The 14923-nt window shown below is 42.6% G+C and overlaps 2 protein-coding genes across 5 annotated transcripts in view; one reads left to right on the top strand and one right to left on the bottom strand.

Moving 5' to 3' along the window:
• BAG4 (BAG cochaperone 4) overlaps positions 1-2532 on the bottom strand; it is a 49438-nt gene extending 46906 nt beyond the window's left edge. For all 3 annotated transcript variants that reach the window (XM_069485275.1, XM_069485273.1, XM_069485274.1), the window contains exon 1: positions 2247-2532. In XM_069485275.1, the coding sequence (XP_069341376.1) occupies positions 2247-2516 (270 nt within the window). In that variant the 5' untranslated portion in view covers positions 2517-2532. The remainder of the gene's footprint in view (positions 1-2246) is intronic.
• A 142-nt stretch (positions 2533-2674) lies between these two features.
• Positions 2675-12062, top strand: LSM1 (LSM1 homolog, mRNA degradation associated). Of its 2 annotated transcripts, XM_069485272.1 has the most exons (5): positions 2675-2694; positions 2813-3116; positions 6078-6146; positions 7803-7918; positions 11560-12062. In XM_069485272.1, the coding sequence occupies exons 2-5, from the start codon at positions 3071-3073 to the stop codon at positions 11728-11730; spliced, it is 402 nt and encodes a 133-aa protein (XP_069341373.1). In that variant the 5' UTR covers positions 2675-2694; positions 2813-3070; the 3' UTR covers positions 11731-12062. The 2 variants fall into 2 exon arrangements, with proteins under 2 accessions (XP_069341373.1, XP_069341371.1); XM_069485270.1 differs by having other exon boundaries at positions 2677-3116.
• The last annotated feature ends 2861 nt before the right edge of the window (positions 12063-14923 follow it).

Here is a 14923-nt window from a genome sequence, read left to right as displayed (position 1 = left end):
GGTCATGAACTCCCGACCTCACGTGATCCTCCTGCCTTGGCCTCCCAGAGTGCTTGAATTACAGGCATGAACCACTGTGCCTGGCATCTTTTGTATTAGTTTTCTATTGCTGCATAAGAAATTATCATCCCAAACTCTTAAAGTTTCAGAATCATCAACCTGAAAAATAAAGTAAAAACTCTTAAAATGGTTTACAAATGCCCTTTACACACATCCAGCTTTATACTCAACTACCCCAGCATCATCACCCACCCTATGCACACACTCATACTCTAACTATACCTGACAATTGCCTACGAAATGCTAAAATCTTAACTTCTCTAGTCTATCCAACCCCTTCCTTACTCTACCCCAGAAACACACTTTTGTTTTGATAATACAGTAGCAAGTGCAACAAAGTCATCAGTTTAGAAGTCCTCTCCTCCTTCCTTTCAACTGATCTTTGGTCTAACTTGGCCAAGCATTTTATCACTCTGCCATGGGATAAGGTCCCATGGCCTACTTATTCCAGATAATCGAGATATAATTAACATACCATAAAACTCTCCCTTTTAAAGTATACATTTCAGTAGTTTTTATTATATTCAGAATTGTGTAACCATCAGCACTAACTTTAGAACATTTCAAACATCTCAAAAAGAAACTCCCTTACACCTCCAGTCCTCAACCTCTGGCAACCACTAATCTTTCTCTATGGATCTGCTTACTCTGGGCATTTCATATAAACAGAATCGTACAATGTGCAGTCTTTGTGACTAGCTTCGCTCACATAGCATGATGTTTTCAAGGTTCACTCATATTGTAGCATATGTCAGTACTTCATTCCTTTCTATGGCCATTCTATTACATAATTATACCATATTTTGTTTATCCATTCATCAGTTGACTGACATTTGGGTTATTTCTATTTTTCTGGCTATTCTGAATAATGGTGCTATGAACATGCGTGTACAAGTTTTATTAATATGTGGACATATCTTCAGTTCTCTTGGGTATATACCAAGGAGTGGACTTGCTGGGTCTTATGCTTAACTCTACACCCAACGTTTTGAGGTACTACCAAACTATTTTCCAAAGCACTGCACCATTTTACATTCCCACCAGCAATGTATGAGAATTTGACTATTACATTTTCAACAAATGAGGACGTGGCTGGGCGTGGTGGCTCATGCCTGTAATCCTAACACTCTGGGAGGACAAGGCCGGAGGATCGCTTGGGGTCAGGAGTTTGAGAACAACCTAAGCAAGAGGAGATCCCGTCTCTACTAAAAATAGAAAAAATTTGCCAAGTGTGGAGGTGCACACCTGTAGTGCCAGCTACTCGGGAGGCTGAGGCAGGAGGATTGCTTGAGCCCAGGAGTTTGCGGTTGCTGTGAGCTAGGCTGACGCCACCGCACTCTAGCCCCAGGCAACAGAGCGAAACTGTTTCACCAAAAAAAAAAACAAAAAACAAAAAAAAAAACCAAAACACACAAATAAGGATGTTATAATTCCTGAACAAAAAGAGAAGTGTACCACACCGTATAAACAACACTGTATTAACAACACAGAAGTGTATGTCCGGCAGGAATAGAATGTTACAGGTCCAAGTATATTAAGCAAGTGAATTAACCTCTCAGAGCCTCTGCTTTCTTATTCGAAAATAAGGATGCTGTAATGACATTTACCTTGGAGTCGCAGTTAACACTAAATAAATCAATCCACGTAAAAGCGCTTTACAACATTGATTACTCATGATTCAATCCCAGCCAAAGCATTAGGGGCAAAAGGTTAGAGGCCCAAATCCCTCCCCCTCATTCAGGTTCCTTCTTCGCGGGAGGGGTTGCCGGGCGACGTTGGGGGCTGCAGCCACCTCCCTTCCCGGGGAGAGCCCACCCGCCGGGCCACGCAGGATAAATTGCTGGAGCTCGAGGAGCAGAGGAGCCGTGTCACCTCGGCCCCACAGCGCTCCCAGAGAGAGATCCCGCAACCTGCCACTAAGCTTAGTAAGTCACCGCAGGATCTTTTTTCCTTTTTAAACGGTAATAGTCACGTTTATTGTGGTCGAAGCAGAAGAGGAGGAGCAAAGGGAACACAAGCATATCCTCCTACCTATGATCCAGCCTCAGTCTCTCCAACACGCTCCCGTGAGGAAAACAAATATGAAACCGGATCCATTACGAACCCAGAGGTACATCAACCCCATGGCCCTCACCTCCTCCAGAGTCCGCTATCAGATCCCCCGGGACAGACGGTGCAAAGATTACCTGGTGGTTTCCTCCAGCTCGACCTGGCTCCGGCCAGGTGCCTCCGGAAGGATAGTAGCCATCTCCTCCTTCGCCTTCTCCCGGCCAGGTGGTCTCGGTCGGGCCGCCCCCGCGCACCCGCCAGGAAATGGGAGGCTGGGGAGGTTCGGGGCGAAGAGGATATAAGGGCGGAGGTGGGTGCACCGGCACATCTCCACCCCCAGACCCGTAGTAGCGGCCGTAGGACGGACCGTCACTGGGGCCGTAGCCCGAGCGCCTCAGGGCCGACATGGGCTCCGCTGCCCAAAGCGCTTCCCGCCCCCCAGCCCCACGGCCGGTCCATTGCGCAGGCGCCTGCGGGCAACTGACACTGGAGAGCAGGGAAGGGGGTCGGACGACAACAGCCAATCCCAGGCCCGGTCCCGCCCCCTCGGCTGCCGAGCCCCAAGCGTTGAGGGACCGGACGGAGGTCCGTGACGCTGGTATCTCGGAAGCAGGGAAGCGAGGAGAAGCAGCGCGCTCCCTAAAAGGGAGGATACATTTCCCCACCATCTATCCAATCTAGATTCTTTTCCCCCACTTATCAGGGACGGGGAAAGGGTGTCTCCAGACCACACGACTGTCCCGCCTCTTCCTGAGGACCTGCACGTGATACCGGAAGTGGGTGGAGGTAATATGGAGGAGTTTCCGGTAGGCCCCGGCGACTGAAAGCCGGGGCAGAAGTGTTGGTTCCGCTCGGGATTTCAGTCCGGGTCCCGCCAAGGCGGCGACTGCGGTAGGAGGGAGGAAGTTTGGGACACAGTGGTCCACCACCGCTATACATTGCAGCCTTACTTCAGTTCAAAATGAACTATATGCCCGGCACCGCCAGCCTTATCGAGGACATCGACAGTGAGTAGTTCATCTCCTCCCAGTGAAGCTCGGGATGACACCCTTCCTCCCGGGCGGGCGTCTCTTCGGAAGGAGCTTGTAGAATGAGTCCCGGGCGGGTTCGGTGTGTTTTGAGCCCAGTTCGAGGTGTTCCGCATTGACGTCCTCCGCGGCACGGGACACCGCGCTTGCCCACCCACCAGGCTGCCACCTCTCTTCTGCTCCTCGCAGCCTCTGCTAGTCCCCCGGCTCGCGAGCCACAAGCTGTGGAATTCGTTCTTACGTGGGTCGCCGCAGTGGAGGCCCGAACACAAAAGTGGCCCAGGGGACTTTTCCCCGTGCACTGTCTCCCACCTGCAGTATTTCAAAGAACCAGTTTGTTACCGGTGAATAAATGAGAATAATTAGAGAAAAGATTCATTAGGAAACGAAAATATTAAGACAACGGCAGTTGAATTAATTGGCAGTAAACGTAGGCTTTCTACGGTGTAGCCCCATTTGCGCTCTTTTACTACGAGAGTCATTAGCACTTTCAGGTTACGGTAGTAGAAACCACTGCTAGACATGGTATTGAATTTTCTGGAAAAGCTAAGTCACTTCAAACTTCTTTTTTTGTTGTTGTTAGACAATTTTCTCCTGCTTTACTAAGCAGGCCTCCCTAGTTCCTAGTTATTGTCCTGAAGAGGAGCTCAGTCTTGTACAAAAGCAAGAGGAACCACTTAAACTTGTCCTTTCTTTTTTCTATATTCTCATCTGTACATTATTCCTAAAGCAACTTTTTTTTTATCGTTTTAATCGTGTGATTTGCCTCACCAACTTGTAAGTGTTGCAAAATGGTTTACATACAGTTTCAAACAAGTTACAACTCCGCAATTACAATGTGAGTATGAAAATTAGTGCGTCTATGATTAGCATCTTATTCTATGATTGAGATAAATTTTTAAACCCAAATTACTTATTTTGCTAGGGAAAGGAAATGTAATTGGACGAAATACATACATCCTGTACAAACCTATTGATAATATGTAATGAAGTGTTGTATTTTAGTTGTTTAATGATGCTCTTTTGCCCTCACCTCTCCTTATATATCTGAGTTATTTGCATCCTGCCATTTTACTAAGCATCATTTTTGTTCTCAAGCCCTCTAACCCCTACCTCTTCGTAGATTCCAGACCACCGCCTCCTTTACTGAAAAGTTTGAAACCATTTGATATGTACCCTTTCCTCCTCCACCCCGACACACACACACACACACACACACACTACACACACACACACACATTTTCCTCTCTCTCTATTTTCACCCATCCTCATTTGAGTAAGAACTATTCCTCCCTTTCTGTTTGTGTCTGTTATGACTCTCTCCTTCCACTGCTTCCAGAACCTCCTTCCATTGTTATTTTTTTGCTTTCATATCCTCTGTCTTTTTCTCTCCTCTTGGGCCTGTCCCTTCATATATGTTATTGTCTGCCCATCTCAAGTTTTTTCTCTGTTTTATCTCTTCATCACACTCCCATCCCTTTGTCTGCATCATTACCCCAAAACCTTCATTTTGACTCTCCTTCCTGACCACCTTCAATAGACCACTTCTGTTACTCCTGCAATTTAATTTTCATCATCAACACACTTCTGAAACTGTATTCTGAAAAGTCATCAGGCTAAGGCACCCTTCGGAGTTCTTTCCCCTCTGTAGCATTGTGATACTATCACCACTGGATTCTTAATTCTATTCTCTTGATGTTTCTAACACTTGTACTTGCCGATTTTCTTACTCTGGCACTTTTTGGTTTTATATTGTTCCCCCAAAGTAGATGGTCTCTTGGGTTGCATGTTTGGCCTGCTTCTTTCTTTAAATCTTTAGCTCTCCTGGACTTCAGTAATTATATCACCTTTTTGCAGATTTATCCAAAATTGCTTTCTCTAGTCCTGACCTCTTTACCATTCCAGTCTTCTTATTTCCAACTGCCTGCTGACATTTTTATGTAGGCGTCCTAATAGCACTTCAGAATCACAAAGAGCTGATAACCTTCTCCACCTGAGCTTGCTCCTTTTATTCCCAACTTTTGGTAAATAGTCCTTGGCATGATGACTCAAAACTACATTTTCTTTAACTTGCCTCTTCATCACCCCACCCTCTCACGCATAAGCACATATGCAAACTCAGTTGGTAAACTCCATCACTTATAACTGCACAGTCTTAGCTTTCATCTTGTCCCTTCACATCTCAACCTTGGTTCATGTTTCTTCATGTCTCAGACCCTGGGAATAGTCTCATAACTGCTCTTTTCTTTGAGATCAGTCTTTAATGTTTTCTTGTTCCTTGTGAAGTCCAATGCAAATTCAGCCTGCCCCCAATACTTTTCTGACTTTATCTCCTGTTCTTTCCCTTCACACCCTCAACTTTTAGCCAAACATGGTCCTTTTTTTCCTCCTAATTTACAGATTTCTCTCCCCTCTCCCCATTCCCTGTCACTGTTCTCATGGCCAAAAATTATCTACCTTTCAAGGTCCAACTCGGGTACTCGCTCCAGGTAGATACAGTTTCTCTGTAGTCTTATATAATTAAGATTTGCGGCCGGGCGCGGTGGCTCACGCCTGCAATCCTAGCACTCTGGGGGCCGAGGCGGGAGGATCACTTGAAGTCAGGAGTTGGAGACCAGCCTGAGCAAGAGCGAGACCCCATCTCTACTAAAAAAATAGAAAGAAATTATCTGGACAACTAAAAATATATAGAAAAAATTAGCCAGGCATGGTGGCGCATGCCTGTAGTCCAGCAACTCGGGAGGCTGAGGCAGGAGGATTGCTTGAGCCCAGGAGTTTGAGGTTGCTGTGAGCTAGGCTGATGCCACGGCACTCTAGCCCAGGCAACAGAGTGAGACTGTGTCTCAAAAAATAAATAAAAGAAATAAATAAATAAAATAAATAAAACTCACTGAACCTGACAGTTTTAAAATTAAAGATCTTTTGTTTTCCTCTCCTCAGAAAAACACTTGGTCCTGCTTCGAGATGGAAGAACACTTATAGGCTTTTTAAGAAGCATTGATCAATTTGGTATGTATTTAATTATAGACTTCTTCTCTTAAACTCTGGATAATAAGAGCTGCCCATTGCATATTTTGTGTTATTTCATGTTGAAATTTATCTGCAGTTTTTTCCCATGTTTGGCATAATGGAACTGTTTTGAGTGAGCACATCATTGTTTTCTATATCATGATTAGGTGGTTCAAAAGCTTATATATATATATTTATAAGCTCATGTTTCTAAAATAGGTTTTCACTAGACTAGAACATAAGATTATAACATTTTTAGACTTTTTTTATTTCCCCCATTAGAGGGAGCCAAATGATAGAAATAAACTCAGTCCACTGAAAAGGCTGCTCATTTGTACATTGGCTTGGGTGTGACTACTCTTCAGAGCAATTCCTGCACTGAAGGTAATCCCTCCCTGTCCAATGAAAATCGGGTACAATGTATTTCGTGAAGCTTTTTAGGGACCCCAATATTAAGCTCAGTATTTTACATATAGAAGTCTCTTTTTTTTTTTTCTTTTACATCCTGAATTTTTTTTAAAGTAAGAGGTATATATTACCTCCTTCTTCTTCGTGTTTTTTTTGGTTTGGTTTTTTTTTTTTTGGAAACAGAGTCTTGCTCTGTGCCCGAGGCTAGAGTGCAATGGCGTCATCGTAGCTCACTGCAACCTCAAATTTCTGGGCTCAGGGAATCCTCCTGCCTCAGCTTCCAGAGTAGCTGGGACTTTAGGCACACACCACCGTGCCCGGCTAAGTTTTTCTATTTTTAGTAGAGATGGGGTCTTGTCCTTGCTCAGGCTGATCTCGAACTCTTGACCTCAAGAGATCTCCCACCTTGGCCTCCCCCTATATTACCTTCTGTTTCAAGGAACTTCTAAGTTCATATGGACATTTGTTGGACATCCACTAAGTCACCAGATTTGGGCATGAGTAAAAAGCATGATTGAAACACTTACAAGAATTATAGAAGATATGAGCATAGATTTCTGCTTTGCTTCAAATAGGACCAGTAGTACTAATTGGAAGAAAAAAAATAATTGTTCTTAACCATTCAGGATTCTAAGTCTTAAGTCAAATTCATCAGAGTTCTTTGAGGGGCAAGAAGTGAATATTGATTTTACTCTCAGATTATCAGGTATGGTTATCTGAAAAGGGGGAAAAATAGGTTTTTGCTGTTTCCTTATCCATGGATACTTGTATTGGGTTAAATGAATCCTAAGTACTGAAACAAAGTTAAATCTTCAGTAAATCATCACATACACATACCCACACAGCAAACAAAACTCTTTCCTTCCAAAAACCAAAATTTTGATCTCCACAATTGTTTAGGCTCAAGTTTTTCAAGTTCCCTATTCATTTATGTTTTCTTGTGGCCATGCTGATATTAGCAACTAACTGATAAAGGAATTAACTTTTCTTATTCCTACCATCATTCGTGTATTAGCGCAACATAATCCCAAGTACTTTCTCAGTTTTCAGTTGTTTAAAAGTCTCCTAAGTTGTATGTCTTAATGAAATAAGAGAAGATTATTTGAAATTTTAGCTTTTCCCAGAATTAGAAAGTGTGGAAATCATGGTTTAGCTAAATCTATTCTCAAAATAACAGATTAAGTGAGTTATGGACCTTACCCAGTAATTTGAACTAAATATCTTTGTTTCTTCCCTATACACTTATAGCTAACTTAGTGCTACATCAGACTGTGGAGCGTATTCATGTGGGCAAAAAATACGGTGATATTCCTCGAGGGATTTTTGTGGTCAGAGGAGAAAATGTGGTCCTACTAGGAGAAATAGTAAGTGAAAACTATTAAGCTGCTATGGATCTTGATATTCATGCTAGTTAGGTTTCTTTTTTTGTCTTTTGGAGAGGGAAATATTTTCCACATTTCACCCAGCTTTTCACAGGCAACCACCAAATTAGCTTAGGAAAGCTATAGTTAGAAATGGGAAGCTACAGAGAATAACTTAACTTTGTTTCAGTGCCTTTTGGCATTTTAAAGATTTTGATCCCATTGGCAGCAAAATGTCTTTGGTTTTAACCTGATATCATAAAAAATACTATCCTACACAAATGTGCTCATTAACTTTTTGTTTAATAGAAAATCGAAAAGGCTTTATATGTTGAAAAAAGTATAATCTGTATATGTTGGAATATTTTGCAGCCATTTAAGCAATTGGTTACAGTAGTTTTTCATGACATAAGGTTAAGGAGTAGTATTTGAGGGAAGGACATAATGCATAGACAGTACAATGTGATGTCCATAATTTTAAAGGGGAATTGGGGAAAGAATGGCAGTAAAAGCCGCCTTTCTATTACCTCGCATGAGAGTGGAGTTCAGTTTCACTTGGGATCCTTAGCTCACGCCAGGGAGAAGGTACCCAGGTGTCTGTGCCAGAAAGATCAGCTGGCAGGTGAAACGTTAAATCAGATCTTCTGAATTGTTGTTGCTGTAGGTCTTTGTATGTGTGCACACACACATACATACATACGAAACTTCTAGGAAGCTATTTTATATATAGAAAACTATTAGAGGCACTCATATTTAAAAGTACCTTATTTAAAACCTTTGACTTGATCCTGCTGCTTCTGATTATTGGGTCTGCCAGGAATATCAAAATCCAAATCCCTTCAAGACTAGTTGAAATTTGGGGTTGAACAAGCAGTTTTCCTGTTCCTTACCAAAAACTTCGGTGTTTGCTTAATTTTTTCTATTTTGTTTTTTTAAAGTTTTCAATAAAGTTTCTCAATACCTAGCCACATGTGAAGTCAGTTTACAAAAGTCTTTGAGTAGAGTGGTTTGGTTTGTATCTGTTTTGAACAGTAAGCCATTTGAGAAAGAGATCATTCTGCCAGGGTCAGGTTGGTTCAGAGGTCTCATGTTAGAAATAGTCAGCTAGAAATGATTAATCAATACTATCTGTACTGCCCAAGTACTGCTGTGAAATGTATGAAATATCTTATTTATAAAATATTTTATTTATTTATTTTTTATTTATTTTTTTTTTTTGAGACAGAGTCTCACTCTGTTGCCCGGGCTAGAGTGAGTGCCGTGGCGTCAGTCTAGCTCACAGCAACCTCAAACTCCTGGGCTTAAGCGATCCTACTGTCTCAGCCTCCCGAGTAGCTGGGACTACAGGCATGTGCCACCATGCCCAGCTAATTTTTTGTATATATATATTTTAGTTGTCCATATAATTTCTTTCTATTTTTAGTAGAGACGGGGTCTCACTCTTGCTCAGGCTGGTCTCGAACTCCTGACCTCGAGCGATCCACCCGCCTCGGCCTCCCAGAGTGCTAGGATTACAGGCGTGAGCCACCTCGCCCGGCCTTATTTATAAAATATTTTTGTGGTTGGTACTTTTGGTTCAGCTTATCATTTCTTGGATGTTTAAGCAGCAGAAATTGTCATCTTCTCGTATTATGCAAAGGTGGAAATAAAGCACCTCGTATCCAAGGATATGTAGGAAATGACTGTAAAGTCTTCATGGTGGGATTGTGGATGATTTTCTTAAAGACTTTTCTGAATTTAATTTTTAAAGAGGCAACATATCAGGGGGAAAGACTAAAGTTAAAATATTTACACATACTCTGCTTCAGTTTTCTAGTAGTGAACAGCAGACAAGGTTTTTAAATGTACCAGTTACATTGGCACAAAGGTGCTTCTACGTGGATGTATATGTATGTGCACAGACAGAAGTGAACATTCGTTTGTTCTTGAAGACTCATTGTTTCCTGGGGTCCCTTTTGTGAGGAAAAGTGCTCTTTTTTTAATACGTTACAGTTTGGATGCTGCAGAAGTTTTAAAGTGGCACCACTACAGAAACATAGTTCAGGAATGCAGACGTCGTTGTGTGAATCAATAGTCAGTTTGAAGAAATTATGTGCCAGCCCCAAGGAGAGTCATACCCAGATTCTATAAACGTTACATTGCTTAAGAAGTTCTTGGATCTGCCTCAAAGAGGATGATGCACCCAGCCTTCAGTAAAAGACCGATGGTTCAGAAGCAGCAGCATCATGACCACATGAATAGCTCAAGGAATAACATACTGAAAAGCCCAAGAGGCAGGACCCTAAGCTAAGAGCACTATCTTTTATTCAGCTGCTACCCAGGGCTGGTGAGGGCAGGTGTGAAGTGAAAATGCATGTTTTGCAGATGCTGTTAACTTTTACCGAGGGCAGGGCTTGCCCATGTAATTTTTGTGGCTTTCATTCTTAACTCTTTGGTGAAAGGCCTCCATCTGATTAATGCCACTGCTTGTGGATTCTGAGGCCATGGCAGTATGTGACAATTATCCGGGCTCGAACATCTGGAGAGTCTGTATGTGTCAGTGCCTTCCCAGACGTTATAATTGAAAGTCACAGAGGAGGATAAGAAAGAGGAGTACTTTATACAGGCTTTCCATGTTACAGAAACACAGAGTCATGCCTGTACACTCATTTCAAGGAGAATAAACTGAATCTATGGATAGTGAGAAAACTTTTTCAGCAAGGTTGTTCCGCATTATGAAATTGGTAATCAAATCTTTATAGTGTTCAAAAATAAAAATAATATTAAGCATATTATGCCATATTAAGTGAAAAAAAATTACAGTCAGTATTTGTATGTGGTATTTTAAGTCAGTATAACCTAGAAAAATTATAAAGATATTCATCAAAATGTTCATCCTCCATGCTGGAATTATGGGTAATTTTAAGATTTTTCCTGTGTCTAAATTTCCTACGATGAGCATGTTATTTTTGCAGTAAGGAAAAAGAAATAACTTTTTATTAAGCAAAAAAAAAAAATTTAATTAAAATGGTAGGGAAATATATTGGGACCAAACCAGTTTAGTAACCTAACTGGTCTGCTGAGGTTTTCTCTGGAAGACTTGCTGCCATAGAGGGGAAAGGAGTCTTGTGTTTTAATGTACCATAGAAATTCCTAAGCCAGGTGTAGTGGTGCACACCTGTAGTCCCAGCTACTCAGGAGACTGAGGCGGGAGGATCCCTTGAACCCAGGAGTTCGAGGCCAGCGTGGGCAACATAGCAAGACCCCATCTCTAAAAGAGTTATTTTTTAAAAACTTACCTTAAGCCATCTTTGCCTCACTAACTTCTCTCTTGTATTCTCTGCAGTTGGGGAGATAGCCATACACAGCCCTAATAATTTTTTTTAAAAGAAAGGTTAATCATTGACTAATGTAAAATTAATTCTAATACAGGATTTTGAATAATGTAAAGCTTTTCCTATTACCACATTCATAGTAAGTAGGTATTAGTGTTGCCAGCCACTTCTCTGAAAAACTTACCTGTCCCTAGAAGAAGGATATTCCAACACAGTCACAATTATGAAAAATAATCTGAGCCTGATACAAGAATCCGTTTGCCTGTAGATCTATAATGTTTTCTATTCCTGATCTTCTGGTGAAGTTTTTCAAACCTGCTTCTCTTGCAGGACTTGGAAAAGGAGAGTGACACACCCCTCCAACAAGTGTCTATTGAAGAAATCCTAGAAGAGCAAAGGGTGGAACAGCAGACCAAGCTGGAAGCAGAGAAGCTGAAAGTTCAGGCTCTTAAGGATCGAGGTCTCTCCATTCCTCGAGCAGATACTCTTGATGAGTACTAAGTCCTTTGTCAGAGGCTGTTGCTCTTGAAGAGCAGGGGCTGTCACTGAATGGAAGTCACATCCTGGTCACCTCACACATTGGACCAGAGACTGTAGAGTTTTGAAAAGTCATTTTTATTTTTAATTCTTTCACATTAACATGAAGAAATCATGTGAGGTTTTTGTTTTTTTAAACAACAAAATCATTGTTTAAAGAAACAGTGGCATGGACTCCTTTCAGACGTCACTGTGGAGCCAGCAACTACTACTGCTTTATATTGTTGTTCTTATCCCAAATAGAGTTTACAGGGGACATTCTTTATTTACTTGTAAATAAAACGTGAATCTCAGAACTGTCATGTTATTTCCCAAGTTTGAGTTGCCGCCGATGAATAGACAATTAAATTTCTGCTCTCAAAGGTATAAGCCGTCCACACGCTGGGGTTTCCCCCATCAGTCACCATTGCGCATAGCTGGCTGCTCCTGAAGGAATATTTTAATACTGATTATCCTGGGGTTCCTCCCCTTTTCCCTTTTCATACTTTTATCTGGTAAGAAATAAAAACGTTCAGGCTTGAGCATGGAGCTTCCAGTTCAGTTCTGCAGCGACTGGTTACAGCAGAAGCCTCGTGTTTGAGAAACAGCATCACTACTGCTCCTGCTTCACCCGCAGCTACTCTAAACTGAGCCCCCACAAGATCCAGGTCTTCTTAAGGTGGCTTGTTCTCTGACTGCTATTAATTTAGTTGGTTTTCTAGTCCCTTGGATTGAGTCTTGAGCCTTTCGTGCTCTGATCATGAAAAAGGAATATAAACGGTGTTTCATTACTGACGGCCCATAGTGATGCCATTTTGTGGTATGATTGTTGAAGAGCGATGATTGCGTGAGAAGCAGAACAGACTGTACTTCAGGAAGGTAGTGGGAGGCCAGGCATGGTGGCTCACACCTGTAATGCCAGCACTTTGGAAGGCTGAGGTGGGAGGATCACTTGAGGCCAGGAGTTTGAGACCAGCCTGGGCAATATAGCAAGACCCCATCTCTAAAGCTGGGTGTGGTGGCTCATGCTTGTAGTCCCAGCTACTTGGGAAGCTGAGGTGGGAGGACTGCTTGAGGCTAGGAGTTCCAGACCAGCCTGGACAACATAGCGAGACCCTGTCTCTAGAAAAAAAATTTAAAAATGAGCCAGCTGTGGTGGCACATGCTTGTAGTTCCGGCTACTCGGGAGCCTGAGCAGGAGGATCGCTTGAGCCCAGAAGGTTACAGTGAGCTATGATCGCACCGCTGCCCTCCAGCCTAGGTGACAGAGAGAGACCCTGTCTCTAAAAACAAAGTGTGGTTTAGCAGACAGTGGACAGAACTAGCAGTTGAGAGAGACAGTGTAAAATTGGCTTATTGGCATGTTAGGCTTGAGTAAGTCCGTCATCCTCTCTGCTTCTCATTTTACCTGTATAATTATTCCAAGTAATTCCTTTTTATAGTCTGGCAAAGATGTCCTTTTCACAAGACATTTTTCTAGTTTGTGTGTGAATTGTTTTACAGTATTAAATAAGTTTAGCATTTTATGAGCTCAGATGTTTTAAAACTGCTCAAAATACCTATAAAGCATTTGACTTCTGAACTATCAGGTTGATTTTACAGTAAGTCATTCAGTGTAATTGTTTCTTCATAAATTACCTAATGTTTTGCCTATAATCTTACCTGCTTAATGGCCAGAATTTGTTAGTGACTACCCACATAAAGGGGGAAAATACCCATCACCAGTTGGAAAACCATCCCTAACTGACTCCAGTAAGGTGCTCTGAGTTCAGCAAGATGACAGCGTGGTTTTCTGAGCGCCACTATTTCAGAACATGCCTCCTACAAGATGAAGATTCACTATAGTTATCTTGTCTTGCCAACATCCATCAAACAATTCCAAATGTAATGAGTTATCAGTTATTCTTACCTTAAAAGGGATTTAATTGCCACAATAAGTCAAGAACACTTAAATCTGTTGAATTTCCAAGCCTCGGCAAGGGCTCCATCATTATGCGTAGTGTGTCGCGTTAGACCTTTACCATACAGGCAGCAGCCAAGAATTAGACCCACAGGCAGAAACTGAGCTGGCCAGGCTGCTTCTGTCCTCAATGCCCCTGCAGCCCGGCGCCATGCCTTGCCCCTAGCGCTGCCCAGCCCAGTCTTTGCAGACACTGAGATCTGGTGCTTTTTTCCCAGACCGCTGTGGTGCTATTATTAGACCTCAGGCTCTATCCCATTTCATACTTTTGTTGTATCTTAAATTGTTTTCTTCCAATTGGGCTTCCCTTGAGACTGCTTTCGAAGGAGAAAAATAAGATCTACCAAAGCCCCTTTTCTGGCCATCTTTATTCTGAAATTGAGTATAGCAGCATCTCTTGCACTCTTCCAACTGTTCTTCCCCCTCTCCACACCTCTTTAGCTCTTGACCTTCTTAGATTGCATGCTCTTAGCTAAGTTTAAACCACAGTATCTCCCCCCTCCCCAACTCTGATAAATTCGCAGCAGGCGGTGGATACTTGGTAGGGCCACCCACGTGTTGTCCATTGTGGAGGCTTCCTGGGGAAGCCATGTCAGGGTGCGGAAGGCTGGAAAGTAGTTTCCCAGGGGGCAGTGCAGCCGGGCCGAAGACCACTGACGCGATGGATGCGGATTGTTCGCAAGCTCTAGTCTCAGATGCTCACATGAGATTCATGGCAGCTCGGCACAGATCAAAAAATGACCTTCAGTGCTGTTGCTTTGGAAACCTAGAGAACTGAGTGGTGTCAGGGCCCACGCAGCCAGTAGCTGGGCCAATGGGAAGAGAGAGGGCTCGCTGGCCCACGGAGGTCAAGGCTGGGAACCCACACTGCCTGGGAATCCATCTCTGAGACCCAGTTTTTTCTGGTTTACTGAGATATAATTTATAAACAGTAAAACTCACCCTTTTTAGTGTGCAGGTCCGTGAGTTTCAACAGCTGCATCTAGTTATGTAACCACCATCACGACCAAGATACGGGACATTTTCGTGGCCCCTGCGCCTTTTGTGTTTAACTTCTTCCTCCTTTCCTGGGCCCTGGATAGCACCAATCTGTTTTCTGTCCCTACAGTTGATGTTGGCAATGAATTCAAAGTTTCCTTAAAATGGCATGTGGGTCAAATGAAATATCTGGAAGGTTAAATTCAGCCCCCCTGCCTTCAGGCGATTACAACAGATCAA

Source organism: Eulemur rufifrons, chromosome 12, assembly GCF_041146395.1.
Source record: "Eulemur rufifrons isolate Redbay chromosome 12, OSU_ERuf_1, whole genome shotgun sequence".
In the NCBI taxonomy this organism is placed as follows: Eukaryota; Metazoa; Chordata; class Mammalia; order Primates; family Lemuridae; genus Eulemur; species Eulemur rufifrons.
The sequence above is the reverse complement of the archived record's forward strand: the minus strand, read 5'-3'. Positions and strand labels throughout refer to the sequence as shown.

Bases quoted from the DNA above. Each gene is read 5' to 3' on its own strand.
- LSM1 (XM_069485272.1), top strand. From the start codon at position 3,071: ATGAACTATATGCCCGGCACCGCCAGCCTTATCGAGGACATCGACA. The intron at 3,117-6,077 runs GTGAGTAGTTCA...TCCTCTCCTCAG, and splicing joins CCTTATCGAGGACATCGACA to AAAAACACTTGGTCCTGCTT. The intron at 7,919-11,559 runs GTAAGTGAAAAC...CTTCTCTTGCAG, and splicing joins TGGTCCTACTAGGAGAAATA to GACTTGGAAAAGGAGAGTGA.